We start from the raw sequence: 23,405 nt of genomic DNA on the forward strand, positions 1-23,405 counted from the left end.
TTGTGTGCAGCACAGCGTGTGAAGCCCTTTAAGGCGAAAGTGTGATTTCAGGTCACGTGAATTAAAAAAATGATTTGACTTGACCCAGTTAACTTCTGACTGGCTAAAAAAAAATGTGGATCACTACATTTATCCTACAGTTTCCATAATGCAACGCGACATATCATCAATTTGTTAGAATCCATCTGATATCTGATAGGAGCACATTTTCACTTGTATCTTAATGTGTCATTTTTCTTTTCCAAATCACAGCTCTCGGAGTTGGCACCAGCTCAGCTTCTTGGACAGATGACAGCACACATTGTTTGCAGAATAAATCCACAATGCTTTCAACTATAACGTTTGCTCAACGTGCCAGAAATGTGTTCAGTATGGATGGATGGAGATCTCAGAGATTCCTCGTCTTTTTACTTCACTTTTGCACGATCGCAATTGAAAACAAAAAATAAATAAACAGAAAAGAAAGTAAGGTGAAGCAACTAAAACATAGTCGACTGTGAAGCCTTTTAAGTGGCTTGTCTTCATTGTTCCCTTTCCACCTCTAAACCGAGGACAGGCATTGGCGGCTTGAGTCGGTACCATTCGCTCTGCGGAGCTCAACAAAGTGCTTTGGGCTTTTACATCTGCTCATGTAGCCAAGCTGGGGGTTAGAGACCGGCAGTAAACTTTCTAACCTCTAAAAATTTCCATTCCAGCACTCCCACACGCACATCTGCGGCTCTCGCTGTCATCTCACTTCATTTCAAAGTCTGTTTTTATTTCATATTAAACACGTCCATCTCTGCAACCAAATATCGCGTTGTGAACATCAGCGGCCAAATATGTAAAGTAAAATTTGAATAAAGGCCATAAAATTTGCCATATTTGTTCCATATCGTATGTGTGTGTCCCATAACCCTAAACTAGAGGAGGGGTTTATCACAGGTTTGTTCTTGTTCTTATAACTTCCATTTTCCCCGGACAAAAAGTTCACAAAGGACAAGTATAAATCAGGGATGCAACAAAATATGACATTTTTGAGGCTATAAAATGTCAATATTTCCATCTTTTATTTGCATGGGATGCAAAGTTAATGTTTCCATGCTGGCAGCGCACCTTCAACGAGTTATTTGCAAAAAAACATTGAAACTAATCAGTCACTTAACCATTGCATCTCTGATATACACTGATCAGGCACAACATTATGACCACCTCCCTAATATGGTTTATTGTGTCTTCAAATCATTTGTGACACATCTGAGAATGGAAATGAGCCTTCTGATGGTGTCCTGTGACATCTGGCAACACAGTGTTTTCAGTGGGGGCCTTTGGGTCGAGGGGAGGGGTCTCTGTGATACTTGATCAGTTTGGGATCGAGTGAATTTGGAGGACGGGTCAACACCTTGTCGTCAATGTTATGCACGTCTCCTTTCATTGGTTTTAATGTTGTGGTTGATCTGTGTGAATGGAGCCGTTGAGTAAATAATAATAATAATAAAGTCTGTAATTACCCTTCAGACAACATCTTCTTGACCCGCTCCTTCTCTACCGTCAGCTCCACTTCGGCGCTCTTGCTACGAAACAGCTTTTCCTCCCCGGGCCCGTTGACTGTCAGCAGCGGTGGAGAATGACGGTCCTCCGACAGCTCCTACACCGACAGCAGGTTGGACACGACGAGCACAGGGATGCGAGACATGAGACAAAATGAAATCAGCAGCAGACATGTGTAACACGGCATCACTGTAATTCTGAAAGTGCTGCTTGGAAAACCATGAAAAATGTGTCTCACTACAGGACAGGAGCACAAATGGGTTGCAACTAGTTCACTTTGTCCACTTTATGGTGTTTTATTCACAGTGGACACTCTACACACGACACTAAGTGATATTAAATTCTGCATATATATATATATTTTACATAAGATAGGCTCATTAGCATTTTTTTTTCTCCAGACCTGTCATCAGAACAAAACGGACCAGGCACAGCAGCAAGACAGGACAGAGCCCAACTTGCCAGTGCTTGATATGTCCCATCTGGGCTCCTGTAATCAGGATCCACGCGGAGCGAGCAGCCATGTGTGGAGCCCAGCTGCCTTGCCTTGCCTTCATAGAGCCTCGCAGATCTGACGCAAAAGGGAACTGACTGAAGTACAGTTCCTCGTTCCAAAGGCTTCATCTGCCGTTTGTAAGCGCGTGTGCGTGCAGAGAAATTATGCACGTGCTGCTATCATGTGCAACCCTGATGAGAAATAAAACCTACAGCACATCTGGCTGGAGGCTAACCCGGAGGCTCATGTGCCACGCGGTAGGAAAACGGCGGAGGAAACCGCGCTGACAACTATTTTTATTTCCTGAGAAAACTTTATTATTTTTAGTGACGCTCTAAGCATTTTAATGGTGAATTCTATTCTAATTTGTGTTAAGAAAAATGAAAACTCTGCAAACATAACTGTCCAGCTGTTTTAAATAAAGGTCAAGTTTAAGAGCTTCCATTCGTATCACATGATCTTCCTTGCTCTTTACCCATTTTCATCCTTTTGTATACAGTATATATGCTACGTATGTATATTGTGGCTTTCACAGAACTTCATGAATAAAGGTTTTTATTTTATTTTTATTGTTTTCTTAAAAAAGGGAAAATTAACAATTTAAACAAAATTAAAAGAAAAACCTCGTCAACATTAAGACCTGAACCGATATATTTAACTGTATTAAAGAAACACATATTAAATTGGTATCTGCTGTTGCTGCGAACTAAATAATAGATGAGTGGTCCATCTGACTGTTTTTGTGTTAACGCTGCGGGCTGGTTCCTAAGCAGAGCTAACTGGAACCATATGACAATAAATATCTTCAGTGTCTCACGCTGATGAGTGCAGGTAACTTAATAACACAATCAGTAAAAGGTTGAAACATCCAGCAGTTTGAGCTGTGTAAGTATGAATGTTTAAACCAATAAACTGTACAAATATGGAAGGCGGAACAAAAGCAAGTAAAGCTCCCCCTGGTGTCTGGCTGCAGTATAGGTCATAAGCTCCACCCCCTCTATGTTAGCGGGTGGGACTTGGGCTTGTTTCGTTCATTTTAGGTAGATAATATTACGTTGATGCATGTTCAACCGTCATCTTTGCATGTTTTAGCCAGTTATTTGACGCTATAGAAACAGGATGTGCCGTAATGGTGGCTATGGTCATTTCTTTGTACCTAGAGGAGGAAGAGCAGAGCGTAGCATTAATTAAACTAAGACGCGAGTGAGCTCGGGGGAAGTGTGCTCAGGTCATCGACCTCCCGGTTACACTCTGCAAAGTCGCAAGATGGCGTTGCCAGTATTCCCGGGAAAATGCAGTCAGTTTGGCCCATGCGAGCAAGTGGGGACACGTTGTACATATTTATATACAGTCTATGTCGGAAACCTTCATAAAATGAGCAAGGAATTAGGTTTTCTTTAAAACAAATAGTGAATGAATGAATCTGCAGCGATAACATAACAACATGTCTCAGCTTATATTCATATTTTTTGAATATTCACCTGCACAGTTTTAGCCTGTGGTATCTTTCTTAGGATAAACTAACCGAACGCCGTTACAGTTCAAGAAGAACTGCTGGTGTTAAAAACAGACTTTGAATATGACATAAGAGCGTACAGATGGCCGGCCTCCAGCCTCGTCCAACCAATTGGCTTTTGATATTTTCCACATGGGTTCAGGCTTCCCGTCACACAGTTTTGTGAACCATTTTGCTCCGTCTGAGGCTGTGGGCTAAAAGGCCACTTCGTCTTTCTTTTCTAAAAGCACGCTGATGAATTGGCTCAGGCACATTTCTGCGCCACCCGTCGCCTTCTTTCTTCTTTCCGAATAGAAACCCAAACCTGAACTCGTCCACAGCCCAGTCCCTCTCTGAAGTAATTCAACTATGCACTTACTCTAGAAAGAGCTTGTATTATTAATCTGAGGGAGCTTGACTGTACTCCCCCCCCGAGGACAACGGGTCATTATCTATAGTGCAGCAGCTCTTACTTAGTCCTTATGGATGGACATGGAAATAAAACACATGAGGATGAGCCCTGCGTCCAGAGGAAGGAACCAGAGAGCAGGCAAAATCAAAGCTGACTCCGGTCCGGTCCCAAAGCCAAAGGATCTGCCTGCTGAATAATTCATACCGTGGATCATGTTTAAGTCATAAATGGGATTACAAATTTACAGCAGTTTTTTCCGTATGTTGTGCACCAACAGGCCAAGCAGAAAAAAAAAAAAACGGCAGAGACACCGGAGCACAATTCTGCAAGCGACCACTGACTAATTAGAAAAGACATTTTTAAAAGACATTTCCCAGTATTTTCTGTCCTCAGTTCAGTTAAATGCATCCTCTGGACAATAACTAATGATAAAATAGAAAGGGGGTGACGGTTTAACTTCATACTCTGTATGCCTTAAAAAAAAAATATACAGATCCAGATACATTTAGTGTGACTTTAACAAAGCTTCTTCCCTTTCATCAGGCAACGCCGCTGTGTTCAGAAGCTCCATTTGCTCTGAAGTAAACTTTGATCAGACTCCAGATGAATTATTGAACATGTTAGACCGTGTAAGACTAATACTACGAACACCCGCAAGGAGGAGAAGAAGAAGCTTTTCTTGTCGTTTTGCTCTTTGATTGTAGTGTGTGTGTTTGTGTGTGTGTGTGAGATTTAACGCACCTGAGAGAGCTGAGACGGGGTGGACATGTCCCGTGATGCGTCAGGCAGAAAGAGAGGGACGAGAAAAAAAAAAAAGATTAGATGATTAAAATCATGCCTTAAACACAAGGATTTTTGATGCACAGTGATGCATCGTGTGCCTTTTTCATGGCAGCTTTTCCTTTAGATTCTGATCCTTGTTTCTGCGCAAACAGAAGAAGGTGGAAGGTAGAAAGAATGAAAGAAGAAACTGTATCAGAAGACGAAGAAGAAGAAGAAGAAGAGGTCAGTACCAGATGTGACTGACAGGTGGAGAGAACGACCTTAGCAACACACCAGGGAGGCACGAGTTGGAATTATTCAATGTTTTCCCATTTGTTATTGGTGAACAGTCTAAAAAAAAACAAAAAAACATTCACGTTCCCTCAGTAATATAAAAGAAAACGCGGCGGTCTGTGTTGTATTTAACCTCAAGGCAGAAGAGCAACAACTTCAAAACTTCCTGAGGAAAAATGAAAGCCTTTCTTCATAATCGATGGAATCCCAGATACTTTGAAATATTAAACATCTTTCCTGAGGGCCTTCATCACAACGTCTCTGCACCACTGTTTGTCTTAAGTACATCTACCCTGTTTACTTATTCATCTCGGCATCGGCCCATTCGCTCCCTTGGAATCGTGAAGCCCCCCCCCCCAAAACTCTGCGTTTTATCAGGACCACAAACCTGCATTATTTACTTATTTCCTTGCTTAGTCTTCACTTAAAGCACCTGTCCTACCCACCGACCGACACACAATCACTATATTTCTTTTTCTCGCTGGTTTTAATGCCGAGGCCGTGGTTTAAAATATTGATGGCATTTCTGTCTGCCTCTGCATAGATACCATGTAGCGGTGGAGTTGCAGAGGGCGGAAGAAAAAAAAGCTCCAATCAGCAGATGCAAACAAAATGACAGCTGTTACCTGCCAGAGGAGGGAAACGGCCTCTGCGTCCTGCTGTGTTTACACGGTTGTGTTCATCTGGTTTATAGACAGGGACATTGCATGTCTTTGGATCTGACGGACTGAGGTTTCCCGATATTAACAGCACACCACAGAAATGTGGATATGATAAGATGATAAGGTAAGAATTTATTGATCCCCATTGGGGAAATTCAAATGTTACAGCAGCAGCACAAGTCAAATATTATGACATTTTTCTTTTTTTTTCTGTGTTTAAACCATAGACTGTATATAAATATGGACTGAAGCCACAGTATCGATGACCCGACCACACTTCCTCCAGACACAAATGCATTTTCCTTCTCGATACTACCAAGCTCTGCTCTACCTCTGCTAGTTACAATGAAATTCTGTATTATACGCTATTATTTTGTATTTATTTATTTATTTATTTATTTTTACAACTCCCATGGTCCGCTTTACGGAACAGTTGTCATGGCAACTAGTAATCACTACTATGTTACATCCTGTTTCTATAGCGTCAAAACTAAAATGAAACTAATCCAAAAACTCTTGAAGTGCATCAACATTATATTTACTACCTAAAATGACAGAAACCATCACTGAAAAAAATAAAAAATAAATATTTGTTGTTTAGTGTTTTAGTTAAGTCCCATTAACTAACATGGAGGGGGTGGAGCTACACGACCTATATTGCATTATTGCATCCAGTCACCAGGGGGAGCTCTACTTGCCTTGGCTTCACTTTAATGCAGCAGTTCTGCTGTCCATATTTATACAGTCTACGGTTTAAACATTCATACTCCCATGGCTCAAAACTGCTGAATGTTTCAACCCTTGTTAAGTTGCACCTGCTCTGCTCGGTTTTCAAAAGTCAAGAATTGAAGTTCTTACTTTGCACGTCTTCGTTTTGAAGGAACAGTTTTATATTCCGCTCATTCGCTTTCTTGCAGATGGTTAAATATTATGATTAAAACAACTCCCACATTTTTTATAAGAAATAATAAAGTTATTGGAGTCTCGAGTGTCCTTCCTCCATGCACCTTGGCAGCAGGTGAAGTGGAGCCAGAAACACAACAATAACTACTCTGGAGAAACTGGAGCACGAGTTCGAGACGAGAGGCAAAACCCGAACCCATCAAATAACCTCATTTCATTCGTGCTTATTCATCGCAGCTTCGAAACTTTATGATCCATGTTTGTTTCTTAGCTCATTTAGGCGACGATAAATTACCTGAAATAAGTAGCAAACACAAGCGGTCGTGTGTGTAAGATTTGCTGCATTGTCTGCACTTCAGCTGTGTAGCTCCTGCAGAGAATTGGTACTGCTGCAGAGCTTCTGTTTTGCAGGTATTTTCACTCCTATCCATCTATTCACCTCTTCCTATAACAGGCAGAATCCTCTGAGACGTATTGTTCACAAGGGCAGCGTGTTTTAGAACGATCCTCCCCAGTTTTCCAGAATACATTATAAAAAGCAAACCTAATTTGAGCAGATAAGTTTCCTGCACAGGTGACATTAACACTCACATCGTCCTAATTTTCATCAACAATGAAGCAAAACACATTAAAATCAGTCTTTATAAACCTTTTCACCATCTCTGCGTGTCTCAGTTCTATAGTGATACCTGTTTATCGTCCTCCATCCTCATCTCACAGACCTCTCCATCTCCTCCTCCATCTCATCTCTGAGCTCCGCAAATAAGCCTGAAAGCCGAAGCTTTAGTGCATGCAGATTTCCTGCTGCCATCCACACACATCAGAGGCAGAGGACGCGCTCGGTGAAGCCCGAGGCTGCGAAGATACAGCTCTGCAATAATGTAGACTTGTTACTGACCAAGGTTACCGACAAACCCACTGAAAGGAACACGGAGTGAAGTGGAAAATAAAAACAAAACGCTCCAGCTTCTCACCACAATTACATACGCGGACACGACATATAGAGCAGGAATATGCATTTATGCACATTTCGAAGCTAGAAATGTTCTTTTCTTCAGCATTTTCAGTTAACATTTGAGTACAATGCAAGTACTTTTGTGCGTATTTGTCCTTTAAACAGTCCTCTCGTATTGGCAACTGTCTCCAAAAAGCTTAAAAGGCTTAATGGAGCTCTTAGCTGGCATCACCGCCACACTGGGGCTGCCATCGATACTTGGCCGCGGCTCAAACACACCTCACGCTCCAGTCCTCGCCGTCTACAACGGCTTTGATCGGTGATTATTTTTGTATTACACGGGTTGAGGGGGGGCGGGCCGGACGGCGTTTCACGAGGTGCAGCGGCGAGCCAGAAGTGAGAAGACGTGATAATGAAGACAGCAACACCTCTGTGTTTACTGCCTGGCACAAAATCAATGACGGGCTGTCTTATCGCAAGATCAGCACAGGTTGCAGCCTGATTCTGACCTTGCAGGTTTACATAAGCAGTGTTACTGTATATGTGTGTGAGTGTGTGCTTGTGTATTCATGACAACGAGGTGTTTTTGTGTGCGTTTCTATGGCAACAGTACACAACACCTCTGCTTGTTGTTATGTCACTGACCCTCTGACCTCTGACCTTTGGCCCTTGCACCTCACTGCTGATTTAAGTAGTTTAGACTGCAGTGTCTATGTAAGCGTGTATACACCGATCAGGCATATCATTATGACCACCTTCCTTATATTGTGTAGGTCTCCCTTGTGTCTCCAAAACAGGGGTTAGGGTTGAGGGGATTGGCCTCTGTGGATTATCCCACTGATAGATGATCAGTTTGGGATCTAGGGAATTTGGAGGCCTGGTCTGTTCTTAATGTTTTTTTGAGGTGTTCCTACACAGTTTTTGTGTGCATTCCTGTGTGGCTACTGCCATCAAGGAGTGTTCTTGCTTTGGGTGGGGGCTGCCTGGTCTGGTCTAGGTGGGTGCTACAAGTCTAAACCACGTCCACACGAATCCAAAAGTTTCTCAGCAGAACACTGAGTTGTCAAAACTAGATGGTCGATGTTATTCACATCTCCTGTCAGTGGTCTTAATGTTATGGCTGATCAGTGCCTGTGTGTGCTCTTCCTGCAGCAACTCTTGCCTGCCAACGCGGAGACGAGCAGAGACGAGCAGAGACACGATATTCATCTCACAAATGTAAACTTGCTAGAGCTGAATATCGACATACGTCACATGTATAAAACAGGATCCTCTGCTTTTAAATCCATTTCTTTTTCTTCTGTTTTTGAAAACACCCTGTCAGTGATATGTTCTGGTTTTTATCTAGGCCTGGTATCTCCATATTGTTATATTTACATTTCTTCCCCCATTAGGAACCACTTTCATTTTTAATTTACCAAGTGGGATGCAAATACAAAAGACTGGACCTTGATGACGGCAGAGTGGTTAACCACATTATTTCAGCGTATTCGTCCTCGCTCTTTGTTTACTTGTTGTTGTCAAGGCAAAAATCCTCAAAACGAAAAAAAAAATCAAATAAAACAAAAACCAAGGGCAGCTTTCAGGGCTTTCTGAGCTTAAATTCTTAAAAGGACTTTGTAGTTGATTCAGTCTCCGCCACAATTGCAGTAAAACTATAACTCTACAGATGTTAAAGTGTTTAAAAGACAGTAACTGACTCGTATGAAGGTTTCACCAAATGGAGCAATGACAGAGTCCCTATAGTGGTCAATACATGATGTGATATAAATATAACTGTGGTATAGACTAAATGATTAGTCTCTACAGATGGAATTTGACTATATGATATGTAAACATTACAGCTGAATACCTTTATGTGTGCATTAAAATGGTGGGAATTAATATCTTGAAAAGCAACCTGTCTCAGGAGAATTTAACCGAGTTAAATCCAAAATGAATTATCTGTTGGTTAAACATATCCCTTTGTTAGTTTTCTGTACTTGAATTTGTTAGTTTGAACAGAAATAAACCTTTTTGGTGTTTTCGATGAAGGCAGTTTTCCTACTGAGCTGACCTTCGACCTCAGTTCGCTGTGCATTTACATGCACATGAAAAAGGGAATTATTGCCTTAATCCGACTTTAACCGGACAATTTACATGCATGCGAAGTAAAACCGAAGTTCTCCCTATCCGATAAAGATATTGCAATTGCGCGTGTGCACATGCTTCACCGGTGCTGCACTGAGGTATGACCACGGAACAAAAACATCCAAAATATCTGGTCGCAGAAGAAGGAGGTAAACAGAGGGGTAGCGCCATCTTATCTGCACCATAAGTATCACGCACTTTATGTTTAAAAAAGCTGAACTATTATCAGTCTGGTTGTAGTTTGAAATGCCGGTCTGCTGCACTCCATTTCTTTATTGTGTGACGTAATCGGAAAGAGGTCGTGTTAACCTGCTGAAAAGACACATATCACCACCTGGTGTGGAGGAGGAGGAGGACATGTTCCCAGCATTTATTAGGTTTTCTCCATTGCGTGTCAACTGGAACAAGGACCACATTCTGAAAGTCGAATTGTGAGCATAGTTCGATTAAGCTGTGCATGTAAACGCGCTGACTGAGAAAACTGCCTTTGTTCAAAACAGCATTCAATAAAAGTCTACAATCGAATGTCGCAAACTGTGATCAAATATTTCTGCTCCTGACTTCTGGTGCTGCTGCCCTTCTTGGTATTGATGCTCTGTGTGCTCGTATCCATTTTCTCTCAGCGTCGGCGAATAAACAGACAACACACCACATCAGCTCTTATCCGAGTGTCTCAGAGCTGAGCTTGTGACTCTGCAGTCGTCCCAGACCTGCTGAATACCTCATTGTTAAGACCCCCCACCCCCCCAGTGCACAATCACAAACGCATAAACAATCACTCTGCACTTTGGTTTGAATCCACGTTGTCAAAACAACCAACAGAAACTGTTATTGTGAATACTTGGCAGAGACGACTAGCTGCTCGGAGACGTCCCAAATGTTTGCATCAGATACTTTCCTCCACACTGGCTTCGCAAACAAGTTGTTTTGTTATGGCTGATGGTGGAAGAAGAACCGTCTCACTACAAACTTTCACTTTTTCCACCTGAACCTATGAGTTCACAGAGAAAGTCACAAATGCTGGCATGAAAAAAGCTGGCCATTGTCGTCGCAGCAGCAGCCAGATTCCCGTCAATTATAGATGATTCAGCTCCTTCCCCCTCCCATCGTTATTCTCCGTCCCTCCCGATCCCTCATCCTTCTTCCTTTCAGTCATTACTGCCCCTCCAAACACCTTCAGCTCCTGCCTTTCTCTCCCATCTCCATTTGTCATGCATGAAATCTTTTAATGGAGTTAACCAATGGCAGAATAATGGAGCACCCAGATGGGGATCCATCTAATCCCTGGTGATTCTGTATATGTGTAAAATTAGAAACAACGGCTGGACGTTGCCACTCCGCTGTCATATAAAAACCTAGTGTCAGTGGCTATAACCCGTGCCCGTTGTCCATTTTTATCTAAAACCATGTTCAGGTATGCAGACATTTTAAAATGTTAATGTTGAACATTATATTTCCTCCTTTATTTATAGATTTTTAATAGTTCAGAGCAGCTGTGATGTCTTAACACGGTTCATATTATAGCTACTTTGCCTCATTTCTTCCAATTGATTGATTCATTTTAACATTATTAGAAATAAAATAATGTTTTCCTTCCATTTCTGTCCTTAATATAATAAACTGAAATAAAACTACCATCCATTCAGACACTGTTAGATCCCAATTACAGTTGAGGAGATCAAAACTTAGAAAAAAACCAAAAGCAAAGTGTCTCCTCAGAAACAATGCATCACTGACTTCTAATCCAGACAGAAACTTTTGGAAAGCAAATTTCTAACCAGGCATATGTAACAAACGGCCGAACGTTAGATCTGTAACTTTTTACAAGCTTCCCTTTTCCAACAGGGAGCTGCTTTAACCAGCCAGACAAGAGGAGATTTAATAAAGAAGAGCGGTGCTTCACCTGTGGAGCCGCGATGTTCAGAGCGGGGTTGGCCAGTTCAAACCGCTCCTGGGATTTCTCTCTGGCAAGACGAGCCGCCTCCTTCACTTCCTTAAACTGTTCTGCAAACTGCAGGCGGATGGGGGAGAAGAGACAGAGGTCACACTTTGTCACTAAAACACCTACTACTGCAAATCTACACGTCTCTATTTTCCATTTGGCCACTTCTTTATCACGCAGCTTGACTTCAGTGGAATTTCTGACCACTTTCTATATTCGCTACTTGCGTTAAATCCGCTGAATGAAGCTCATTGAGCTGTCGCAGTTTAACTTATACATTATTATTTTCCTAAATGGTTGCAAAAAAGAAAAAGTGCATTACCATAAGAAGTGTAGGCGTATAATATAATGCATGTGCATCGGGCGCTAATGCAAGGCGTGCTAATTCAACATTCCTCTTCCTTTGATCCATTCGTTATTAAATGAATAACGAAATGATCGAAATGGGGTTGTTTTTTTTTACCTGCTGCAGCTGCAGCTCTGTGGAGAAGCCCAGGCCGTAGACGGTGTTGGCCCGGCTGTCTGCCCACTGACCAAACTTCTGGGAGGTTTTAGTGAAGGTCATGTTCGGGGTGATGGTGCTGTTGATGATGGCCTGATGGCACAGAGAGCAAAAGTCACAAATAATGAGGATGACCTCCGGGAAAGAGTGTGATGTTTTTGTGATGATGCACCACAGAAATACGGGATATGTACAAAACAAAAAGGCTTGAAGATGTTTCATTAAACGTACTGGACTGGGTTCAGATGAAATCTATAGATTATCTGAAATCTAGCTTTCCATCAGCAGCATTTTTTATTTCACACGTCAATAAATCTGAATGCGTAATTGCAGTTGCTGTGAAGGTCAAGAAGATTTACGTCCATTTCTTATCAACCATCTGATGCGCTGCCCTTGCATGTATTTAGAGGTATGTATTATCGAGCTACTTCACATACTTTAAAAGCTGGTTTTCAAAAGAAGATCATTTTTTTAAAGAATTCACCACATAGAGCACAGACAAGGGGGGACATGAATAATTTGCGTCCCCTGTAAATGCCAAATTCATTACAGCCCTTTGTTATTTTTCATTTGTATATCCTCGAACGGCATCTGAGTAACAAGAGGCCTATTAGCTAGTCACTGGGATGCAGCTCATCACAATAAGCAGGCTGGCGTGCAGGGCTTTTCTTTAGGACGCTCATTAGCGATAATAATAAATAACACGGAAACATTAATATCATTAGTCATATTTAGATTATGGGGTCGTCAGAACCTGAAGTCCTTGTGTCGCAGTTAAACATCCATCAAGGAGATCTACGGAAGAACTGCGCATGCAAATAAGGACAAAACACCCGACCATCAGGTCACAGAGAGGGAGCCGAGAGCTCGTTGTGGTCTGCAGGGATCTGTTCAGTAATAAGCAGGCTGCCAAGCATTTCTTTAGTCTCTTCTCCAGAAGCCCCGGGTCTCTGGGCAGTAAATTGGCACAGCAGGCCGATAACAAGAACATGTTTTCTTTGAGTTTAATTTACTAACAAGATATCTGTAGCTCAGCGCTGGGAATCCCATGGTGCTTTAACATCGCCGCATTACTGATGTTAAAAATATTCTGCTGACGACGAGAGCTTTTGACTAATGCATCCTCCCCTCCCCTCCCCTCCACGACAGCCTCATCCAAACAGCAAACAGATCTATTTCCATTCATTTGAAGGATCTCGGGATACGATGCACAAAGTGGAGTCAGGAGAAACTGATATGAAGCGTCTCTACGCTAATGTGATACCAGCAGCGGATGAGGAGAGCGTTACCAACTCACTGCTGAAGGCCTCGGAGGACGCAGTGTGGTGAGGTAGGAGTAACAGAAGATGCAGTGAAAATGGCTAAATGAAAATTCGCTTAACATGCACTCCCACTGTGTATACCATGTTTGCTTTATTTAACAACTCCAAGCCAGCCTAAGTTAAACTGAACAACTTTTTTGGGTTGTCAACAAAGATCTTAGTCTTAAATCTGAAGTAAGCAAAATAAATAAGTGCAATTACCTTAGTTTGAGCTTTATTATAGAATTCTTTAGGCTACTTTAAAACCAATTACTGCTGAAATTGCTTTTTTCCCCTATTTAAACCTCAGCTCCCCACCTCTGGAGCTGGACTGGAGAAGTTACCTGGATGAGCAGCGAAACATCTGCTGACCTTAAATGTTGCCACTTAAACTGTATGTCTCCATTGTGCATTATCAGCCAAACACTTCAGACTTAAGTCCACCTCCCCTGTTCAGAGAGGGGGCTTTCAAATTCAGATCCGATTTGAACCCCAACTCCCCACCTTTAGTCCTTTAGAGCCAAACAAACCAAGTATCTTCAAGGAATCTCTACTGATTTCTAGTCCAGTTGTCCTTGTTTCAGGTTTACTAAATTTTAAAAGGCACTTTCCAACAAGCCCGTGCATTAGCGCGTGTGCGTTAGCGATCTGTTAAGAACAGAATCTCTTCCTATGAGCATGGGTCCACACCTTTGTCCCGCCCACGCTGATGATGCGGTACACGTTGCGGCTGGCATCGTAGAAGAAGGACACGGTGACGGCGTGCTTGCTGGCCGGCAGCCAGTTGCGTTTGGTGGCCGGGTCGATCTGGAAGACATGAGCTCTGGCGCTGAAGATGGGCTGCTCCCTTTTAAAAGAAACAAGACAGGACAGAAGTTCACATTAATCACAAAACACGACACATTTAGGCAGGAAGGTTCCCCCTAAATGAAGACAGCCTGAAGTCAGGTGAAGGCATTTTACAGCTCTCATCTATGAGTTTAGTGTCATTGTTGTCTGCAATTATTCTGTGTTCATATAATGAAAAATGTACATTTAAGAGGAGTCAGTAAACAATTGAAATATGTTCGGCACAGGAAACGACGCTCTAAATATCACATTAGATCATTCTGTGTTGTTATAAAGTTATAAAATACAAACAAGGAACAAATAAATGTACATTTTAATGTGTCAGTGGTTTGTTTTGTTACTTAAATTTGTTTTCAAAGTAATACAAATTAAATTCGGTTTGAGATAGATCAACAATTCACCGACAAGTTGCAGGTTTGTATTAACCATCAAGCTTTACAGAATCATCTGCTCCTAAATGAGAACTACTGATATCAGTGGCAGTGGAGGCGATTTCTGAGCAGATTTCTCCACTAAAATGTGGAACTGAAACTCATTTCACAGTTTTTCTGGAAACTAATTTCCCGTTTTGTACACTGCAGCAGAAACAAAGGAACTCCTCACATGTAAAAAAAAGAAAAAAAGAAAGACATTTATTTTTAAATGAACATGGTAATTTAGTTTATTTTCATGAAAGGGGCGGATTAAAGCAGGAAAATGAATGTAAGCATATCAACCTAATGCGTCTGCGTTTTGTGCCATCAGTCATCTTGCACCAAAATACGTCGCTTTCACTGGAAGATAAATATACATCAGCGTCGGCCTGAGCTCTCCATTCGTCACTCAGCTCAGTCTCAGGCAGGAAAGTGAGCCTGAGGTCACGTGTTACATGCCACCTTTCATAGAGCCTAAAAGAGACATAAATCTGTCTGCGTGTCGTACTTCTCGCTGAGCCAGATTCTTTTTGGAGAAACTCGGGAGCTGCGTCGATAAAGATGGATGAGCTCTGGACTGCCACTTTAAACCTAGCACATACTGTAATGCAGTGGCGCAGAAGAATCTATCAAGTTATACTTAGCAAAACTATTATAACTACTATTTGCACGTGTTTTGGAACTCACCACACCTAAAAACAGTCTTTAATGGCATCTGTAAATAACGCTGACAGGCCCTTTCTGTGTGTGTTGTATAATGAAGTAGTGTTCAAACAGTCCTAACATTACTTCCTATTTCTGTTACCAAGGGCAGTGCGTCCTTGCTGAGGATAATAACGAGAAGAAATATTGAAATCAAAGCAAAGAAGTGACCTTGGAAGACGCAGACTTTACTCATCCAAGTCCAATTTACAAAGCTTCTTATTAGCTTCAGTTAAGCCTGCATTAGAGAGTACGGACAGCAAAAGGGAGAAAGAACGGAAAGCAAACGGCAACTCTGGAGGCCGTCAGTGAGTTTTTTTGTGCTGCGTTCAAGTGCAAATGGTTGGTTTGCGAGAAAAGCAACATCACAGACGGCCTTCGTTGTCGGTAGTTATTTGATGTTGTATGTCTGAGAAGGTTCTCAGACGTCCAGGTCATGGTATATCCAAAAAAAGAAAAATCAACTGGGCTTGTTGAGTTTTGAGAAGAAGTTTTTGAGAAGACACAGACGTCTAATCACCAGTCCTTCAGAACTGAAGAGGATACTCGGATGAGAGGCATAACTCCACAAGTCCAGTTCTTTTTTCTTTTTTTAATGCTTTTTGGATATTTGATGTTGGTTTGTTGTGTCTGTAACTTCAATGTTCATCTGCATGTGAAAATGTATCATATGATCTCTATTATTTTCATAGTAATGGATCAAGATCATTTGGAATCTAGTCTCATTTGGAGGCCAGGTCAACACTTGTGCTGTTCAGAACACTGTATTGTCACAAGAAGGTCAATGATATTCACTTCTCCTGTCAGTGGTTTTAATGTTATGGCTGATCGGTGTATGCCTCATAATGAAATTCAAATGATGCTTTGCAAGATTCGTTCTGAAAAGAATTGCTGATTAATGCTAAATAGTGGAATAACGATAGTTCAGAACTGAAGTATTATTATTTAAATAACCTCTACATTTATGTAAATCATTACAAATAAAACCAAACCCATTCCTCAAATATTTTTTAGGTTTTCTAACGACCGACCCGTTTTAAGTAAATGCTGTATTTACGACATAACCCTCACTCTTTGAGGAAGTTACAACACGACCTCCAGTATATTTTTGCTCAATTTTTATCAAATTTTAATGAGCTGCTGGTTTTAAATGTTAATGGAGGCGTCGCTCAATCGTCCCCCATCGATGGAATTTTTTTTTCAAACAGCATGCATATAAATACTCTTCATACAGGTGTTATTTTTAGATGGAATCGTTCCAGATGAAGCGATGTGCAGAAATTAAGTCAGGCATTACGCAAATATATTCCCAGCTCTCTTTCTCAACAGTAAAATTAAACTCATTATTGTTCGCTCATCATGGACATAAATATGGTCGTGCTTTTCCAGAGGCCTTCAAGGTCACCGATGTTCTCCCGGTGTAATGAGGCCATCGGTGCAAATGGAGCTGAAGACGTGCTAACGGCTAGCCGTCCAATTAGCCGCCCTGCCCTCTTTAAGAGAAGTCACCCCGCTCTGTGGGGTGGGGGGTGCATGAGCACTTTGGTGAATTCATGCAACATTACACAGCTAGTAATGTATGCAATGAGCCATTCCTAGCGCAAGTCAGCTACATACCGACGTTAATGAGGCTGACGTGCTCTGGGAGGAGACCGTGGTCTTTGTTTAAGCGAGAGAGACGCCCGTTTATATAGGTCAGCTCTGGCTAGAAGAGGAATTGTTCCTGCTGGCACTGGTTGGAATTACTGAACATTTGAATACTAACAATACTCGACATTGTTCCAGCACAGATTGCCGAAGCTACAGTTGACAACGGCGGTGCACACTAGGAAGCAGATTTACAGTAGCTGCTGAAGACGCAACGGATCTCACAGGTCACCACCACAATGAGGATTTAGTGGAGAAAAGGCAAAAATCTAATCAACTCTCAGAGACGGTTTACCAGCGAAAATACTCGACTCATTTGTGGTACCCTCAGCTCACTGTGTTTCTTTCCTCCTACTACATGAATCTTTCCATGAACTCCCTCGCACATATTTCTTTTTTTTTTTTTTTTTCCACAGAGGTTGAAGTAACATTGTTTTGTTGCTGACACATGAATGGGATCTCTGAGAAAGTTCCCTCCGGGGCTGAAAAAGAGAAGGCATGAGTATTGATTTTATGCAAAGCTACACGGGAGGCCCTTTTAATGAAGTCCTCCTGACCTCCGAGTTTGTAGTTTGGTGAAAAACTAACTGCAAATTTCTCTTTAACAAACAGTTCTGTGAAAAAAAACAAGACAACTCAACAATACAAATAAACCTTTGCAAGATGTAGTCATTCTGCTACTTGTTTATCATTATGTTTGAGTTGGACTTCATTTCACAATTCATTTTTTAACCCTTTTTTATTGTCTACCCCTAGACCAACTTTTGTCCTCTCGGGTCAAAAATACAAGTTTAAAACATAATGGGCATTTATATAAAATTACATTTATACAAAGACACCGACAATGGGTCAAGTTTGACCCAAAGCAACGTGTCCTCGTTGTGTAGACCACTTACATTATCATATCATTTTAATATCAGGAAAAGATGCACAGCTTAGATAGCCACTACATTAGGTACACTCGTTGAGTCTTTGTTCATTTTTTTTACTGAAGTCATAGTTAGTCACAGTCAGTAGTACTGGACTGTGTTAGATTGCATTATTTATTTATTTATGTTTACAAGTTACCCCTAAAACATAGGCCTTCAACTGCAACCTCTAGGGGTTACGCGGAGGTACTGCAGGGGGGTCACAAAATCTTTGGTTGATCTGACATTTATTTATATATATAGTTTTTTTTCATTTTAATTTTCCCCCAAATTTCTTTAAACACACACTGAAACCAACATATTTTAGTAACTGCCTACAGACAGTTAATAAATTAATGAAATTTAGCAAAACAGCTGAAGTTGAAGGCCGACCGCTGGGTCATCGTCCGGCCACTCCCATTTATCTGTGTTAATCTCAGCCACTGGCATTAACACTAACATTAAACATCAGCCCAATTTAAGACTGAGTAAATGTGCTGCTTCTAACACTAATCATTGTGAACAGTTTAATATCATTTCTATCACCTTTAACAGCCACTGCCCTACAGCGAGGACATTTTAGCAGCAGTTTATCGATTAAAAAATTATGTAGTGAGCACAGACATGGTGATAACACCGTATGAAGCCAAAAATAAGAACAGTTCAGGCTACTCTTCCATCAGCTGTTGAGTTTGGAGCTAATGTTCAACTCAGGTCAGGAGGAAACATTCTGCTCCAAACATCAGATACTGATCAAACTAATTAAGAAGACCGCGAAATTACCTAATTAGACTCAATAGGTCTAATTATCTGTCTGTGTAACAGATAACCAGGACGTTAAAGGCAATAAGCCAACTCACTAAAATAAAGACGCATTATCATGAGAGCATCTGTCAGGATTCCTATTTCTATCAAAGTCTCATCTAATGAGAAATGATGACTGACTTCTCGTCAGCCCCTCAGCCGCCACGGAGGATCACACAAGAACGAATGTCCCGTCATTCATCCGTAGCTACTCTGTGAAAAGCCTGTGAAGCTAATCAGCTCAGACAGGAAGCATCACGGCGAGGTTTGATGATATGAGCAGATTAAAACTGGATTAAATCCATCCTGAGGTGAGGGAGCTGCTGACAGCCACAGAAACCCTGACTAAACCAACACAGAGAGAGGAGACTCTCATACTGTACACACACGGCATCCAATTAACGTGAGTCTGGAAAGCTTTTAATTAAATCAGGTGTTGTGAGGGTGAAACCTCGAGTGAGTGAGCTGAGCCAGACAGCTGCTCATATCAAACAGACTGTTAGACAAAAAAAAAAGTGAGTGAGGAGAAGGCAAACAAGAGAAACTAAGGCTGCAGGAGCTAGAACCGTGTCAACATCTCTAAACCGACAGGAGTTACAACATTTATGTCTAATAAAATACAAGCTTCAGACGTCTGGTTCACAAACAGCGACAGCTGGAAGACAAATACTGACTTTGATGTTTATTAGACCATCCTGATACTTTATCACTAAAATATAAAATTAATAAATTAAAATACAGCTGACAAACAACGTGAATAGGAAGTCCTCTGCAAAGACCAAGTGAACCAAGATAGCTGTTCATCAAGCTAAAATATATTTTTTATGCAGACGACACTCTACAAAATGACTCCCATTTCTTACGTATGTAGGCGTTTCTCTCAGATTCCAGTTCAATATTGCCTTTTATTCAGAATTAAAAACCGTCTTCTAGGTCTGGGCAGTATGACCAAAAATGTATATCACAGTATTTATTTATTTATTTATTTTGTTTCATGTATAATCAGGTGTTTACAACATTTTCTACTGGTTGAGAGAGGAATTAAGGACTATTTTACTCTTGTGATGAGCAAATATTGTAGAATAATTCCGCACTAGTAGTAAAATAGGTTTGCATGGCCCCGTGTTAGCACTGCAGCTTTAGCCTGACAACAGAAAACATAACCCAAACAACCCTGTGTAATCAAATACATCAGCATGTCGGTATATTAAAAATTCATATGATAACGAATATAACTACTGGTATTCAGTATGAACCAGTATACCGCCCAGCCCTGCCATCTTCTCTGACTTTCATTTCCATGCCGGTCATGCTGGCCAGTCTCTTTCACCGTGCTACACTTTATACTTATCTTCGCATTCCAGAGTTGGATGAATGTCCTGGGATAAATATTTTAAAATCATCTTATAAAGCTCCAGTATCAGTATCTCTTTTTTTTTTTTTTTCCTTTTTCTCACTCATTCCTTTTAAATCCCATAACCACATGTACACACCCTCATCTTGGAAGAAGTTTGGGCCTTTTCAGGTTGTATGTACAGTAAAGCCGTGCTGTCTTTCTTTTAAATCTGTCTGAGCTTCTTTGCAAATGTTTTTCATAAACAGCAGCGTGTGTTAAACTCCACCGGTTCAGCCTGTTACGGTCTTTGCTGCATGTCCTTAACCCCTCTCATTTCCTGTCTGTGTCTCCACTTACGTTATCCAATAAAGGCAAAAATTTCAATAAAAATCATCTCGAGTGAATGTACATATACATCAATCAGCCATAACATTATGACCATTGACAGGGGAAGTAAATAACATTGACAATCTTGTGACAATTCAAAGTTCTGCTGGGAAACTTTTTGACCTCAGATTCATTACTGTGGATGTTAGATATGTAGCACCCACCTCGACCAGACCAGGCACTCCCCACCCCCAAGGGAGACCTACATAATATTAGGAAACCTTTACTGATGTGTCAACAAGAAGAAACTTAATCTGTCGCGTTCTGATGCTATCAGGCCCAGAGCTGTGAGCGTGAGGCCTGAATACAGGGAGGAGGGGGGGGTCGTGTGGATCAGTTATCGTGAATCCATTTCCAGGTCATAAACACGTCCTGTACAAACAGTGTGTGCTGCTCATCTGTGCATGAGTGAAGAAAGAACCGCGTTCAGATTACACCTCAGTAATTAAAGAGGTCGAAACATGTTTCAAACACTTCACCGCGCTGTTGTTCTCTCTCTGAAGACTCAAAGCTGCTGAAAATGATTTGTGATTTCATTTCCGTCTAAATGAGTTTCATTTTAGACAGCTGTGCCCAAGATAACTGTAGTGTGACTTTTTCATAAAGTGCCTGTATAACATCGAAAACAAACAGAAGATTAACAGTTCAGTTAAAGCGTTACGAGAGTAATCACAAGTAATCATTTTGCGTAAGCTTCTGCCTTGGGAGGGTTCAGATTTTAATGAAAGTAAAGTTAACATCTAATGGCCAATGATGTAATACAGCAGTGACTGAGTCTGTGGTCAGCTGATGATGCTGTTGAAACATTTATATATCTGCATTATTACAGACAGAGGGTGTTTCTGGTGATATTCAAAGAAAAGCCGCAGTATTAAATTGCTGCAAGTGTCATTTCTATAATGAATATCTAGACTTGAATGCAGAAAGCTAAATGTGCTAATCAGTTCAGAAAATGCTGAATGCTGCATTTAAACTGCTGGAAGGAGGTTAACATGGTTTGCGCAACTATTGACAGTTCAGTGTTAACTGCTATTCTTAAAAGCAGGGTATGTAATTAATTTTGTCATTATTTTGTCCAATTTCTATAATAGCCTGTTGGCATATTGTAATTCAGTGTAGATTTGGCAGACCTTTAATTTACAGAACCAGATCATTTTGGTCATTTCTTGACTGAGTTTGAAATGTTGCAAAAACACAAAAATAAGCAGCCACAGTGTTCGGTTAGATGAAGAGCTGCCGTCGACATGGTTGCACACCTCCAGCTTCTGACTCAGGTAACCACTTCTTTTCAGACACGTCACTAATACAACGTTGTCATCTGAGGTACGTTTGACATGTTAGCTTAGCAACATTAGCGGCTACTTCTGCTCTCTACACGGACTGTTTACCTGCATCCAGCCAAATCTACTCACCTTAGAGCAGTGGGTCCCAACATCATGACCACCTTCCTGATATTGTGTAGGTCACCCCTGTGCCTTCAAAACAGTTGTGACTCATTAGAGAATTGACATGGATTTTCTGAGGGTGTCCTGTGGTGTCTGTGGTTGGGTATTATGTGTTGAGGGGAGGGGCCTCTGTGGATCATCCCACATATATTCAACCAGTTTGGCATCTAGTGAATTTGGAGGCCAGGTCGACACCTTGGGATGTTCTTCATGTTTTTTTTTAGTTGTTCCTAAACCGTTTTTGTGTGTCAGGCTGCATCCTGCTGTGTCATTGCTATGGGGTGGGGGTGCCTGGTCTGGTCTAGGTGGGTGCTACATGTCTAAGTAACATTCACACGAATGAATGCCAGGTCCAAAAGTTTCCCAGCAGAACGCTGAATTGTCAATAAACGGAGGAGAGAATGCTTCTCTCTGCTTCTACTGACATGGTCTCACCGATGGCTGACGGAGCACCAGGAAGCTAAAAGCAGGCCCTCCATCATCAACAACAACAACACAATCCTAAGGCACATCTATGACACGCCAAAGGATAGAGAGGAGCAGCTTAATAATAAGGTACAAGATGCCACTTTGCTCTGCAGACGGATGAAGCCACTGACAGCAACAAACGATCAATCACGGTTTGAGAACCAACACCCAAACACACAGCTGAGGAGCTGGAACAAACGTGATATAACTTTCTGGCCATCAATTTACGAATCAATGAATCATTTTATCTTTGATGGGAATATTAAAAAAAAAAAAAAAAACTCAAACTACTTTAAAAAATAATTTTAGGGGCAGCGTAGCCAAAAATAGACAAAATCAATGCGAGTTACTGCAGAAGCTTCAGAAACTCCGAGAGAACAGCCTGTTACAAAGCCCCATTTTTCATTTAAGGAGAACAGCCAGTGCATTCCTCTGGACTTTATTTGTATTCAGGGTCAGAGTGGAGGAGCCAGGAAAACAGAACCTTGGAGGCAGAAGAGAGAAACGTCTGCTGGGCTCGGAGCCAGCGGGACAACGGGACCGTGGTTCAGACCTGAATGGGCACAAGCGCCGCTCACACCTTTCTAGGGCATTTTATCCTCAACATGTCTTTGCATTCACAGCAGCAGCAGCAGCAGCGCGTCGCAGAGGGCTGTCACCTCAGGAACCGTGTGATGATTTGGAAGCAGGGCCGAGTGGAGGCTTAAAAAAAAAAAACACACTCCTTCGATAAAACCACTGAAAGTTTGCCCTGTGTTTTATATTCCGTGTTTGTCAGATGGCAGGAAAGGAAAACGTCTGAGTGAAGTTTCCTTTAATCCGACAAACTCCGCTCTACATTCCCCTCAAAAAGGCGCCACATTGACACCAGTCAGAGGAGGAGGCACGCGGCCCTCGGGCCACCAGCCGCACACCGCCCTCATGATAAATGCCACGAAGCATCCAGATAAATTTCGGGGTTATGGGTGTACATGCAGGATGAGGGATCTGATGAAAGGCCGAGCCGAGCCGAACAAGCAGCACCTTCTCCTCCTACGGTCCGTCTCCTGGAAGAGTTTCTGC

The 23,405-nt window shown here is 41.6% G+C and overlaps 1 protein-coding gene across 2 annotated transcripts in view; it reads right to left on the reverse strand.

Moving 5' to 3' along the window:
* Window positions 1-23,405, reverse strand: part of homer3b (homer scaffold protein 3b) — a 48,487-nt gene that overhangs the window by 13,987 nt on the left and 11,095 nt on the right. For both annotated transcript variants that reach the window (XM_047587526.1, XM_047587527.1), the window contains 5 exons: window positions 14,075-14,231; window positions 12,045-12,176; window positions 11,543-11,650; window positions 4,675-4,683; window positions 1,491-1,627 (listed from right to left, as the gene is read on the reverse strand). In XM_047587526.1, the coding sequence (XP_047443482.1) occupies window positions 1,491-1,627; window positions 4,675-4,683; window positions 11,543-11,650; window positions 12,045-12,176; window positions 14,075-14,231 (543 nt within the window). The remainder of the gene's footprint in view (window positions 1-1,490; window positions 1,628-4,674; window positions 4,684-11,542; window positions 11,651-12,044; window positions 12,177-14,074; window positions 14,232-23,405) is intronic.

This window comes from Mugil cephalus, chromosome 6, assembly GCF_022458985.1.
Source record: "Mugil cephalus isolate CIBA_MC_2020 chromosome 6, CIBA_Mcephalus_1.1, whole genome shotgun sequence".
Lineage (NCBI taxonomy): Eukaryota > Metazoa > Chordata > Actinopteri > Mugiliformes > Mugilidae > Mugil > Mugil cephalus.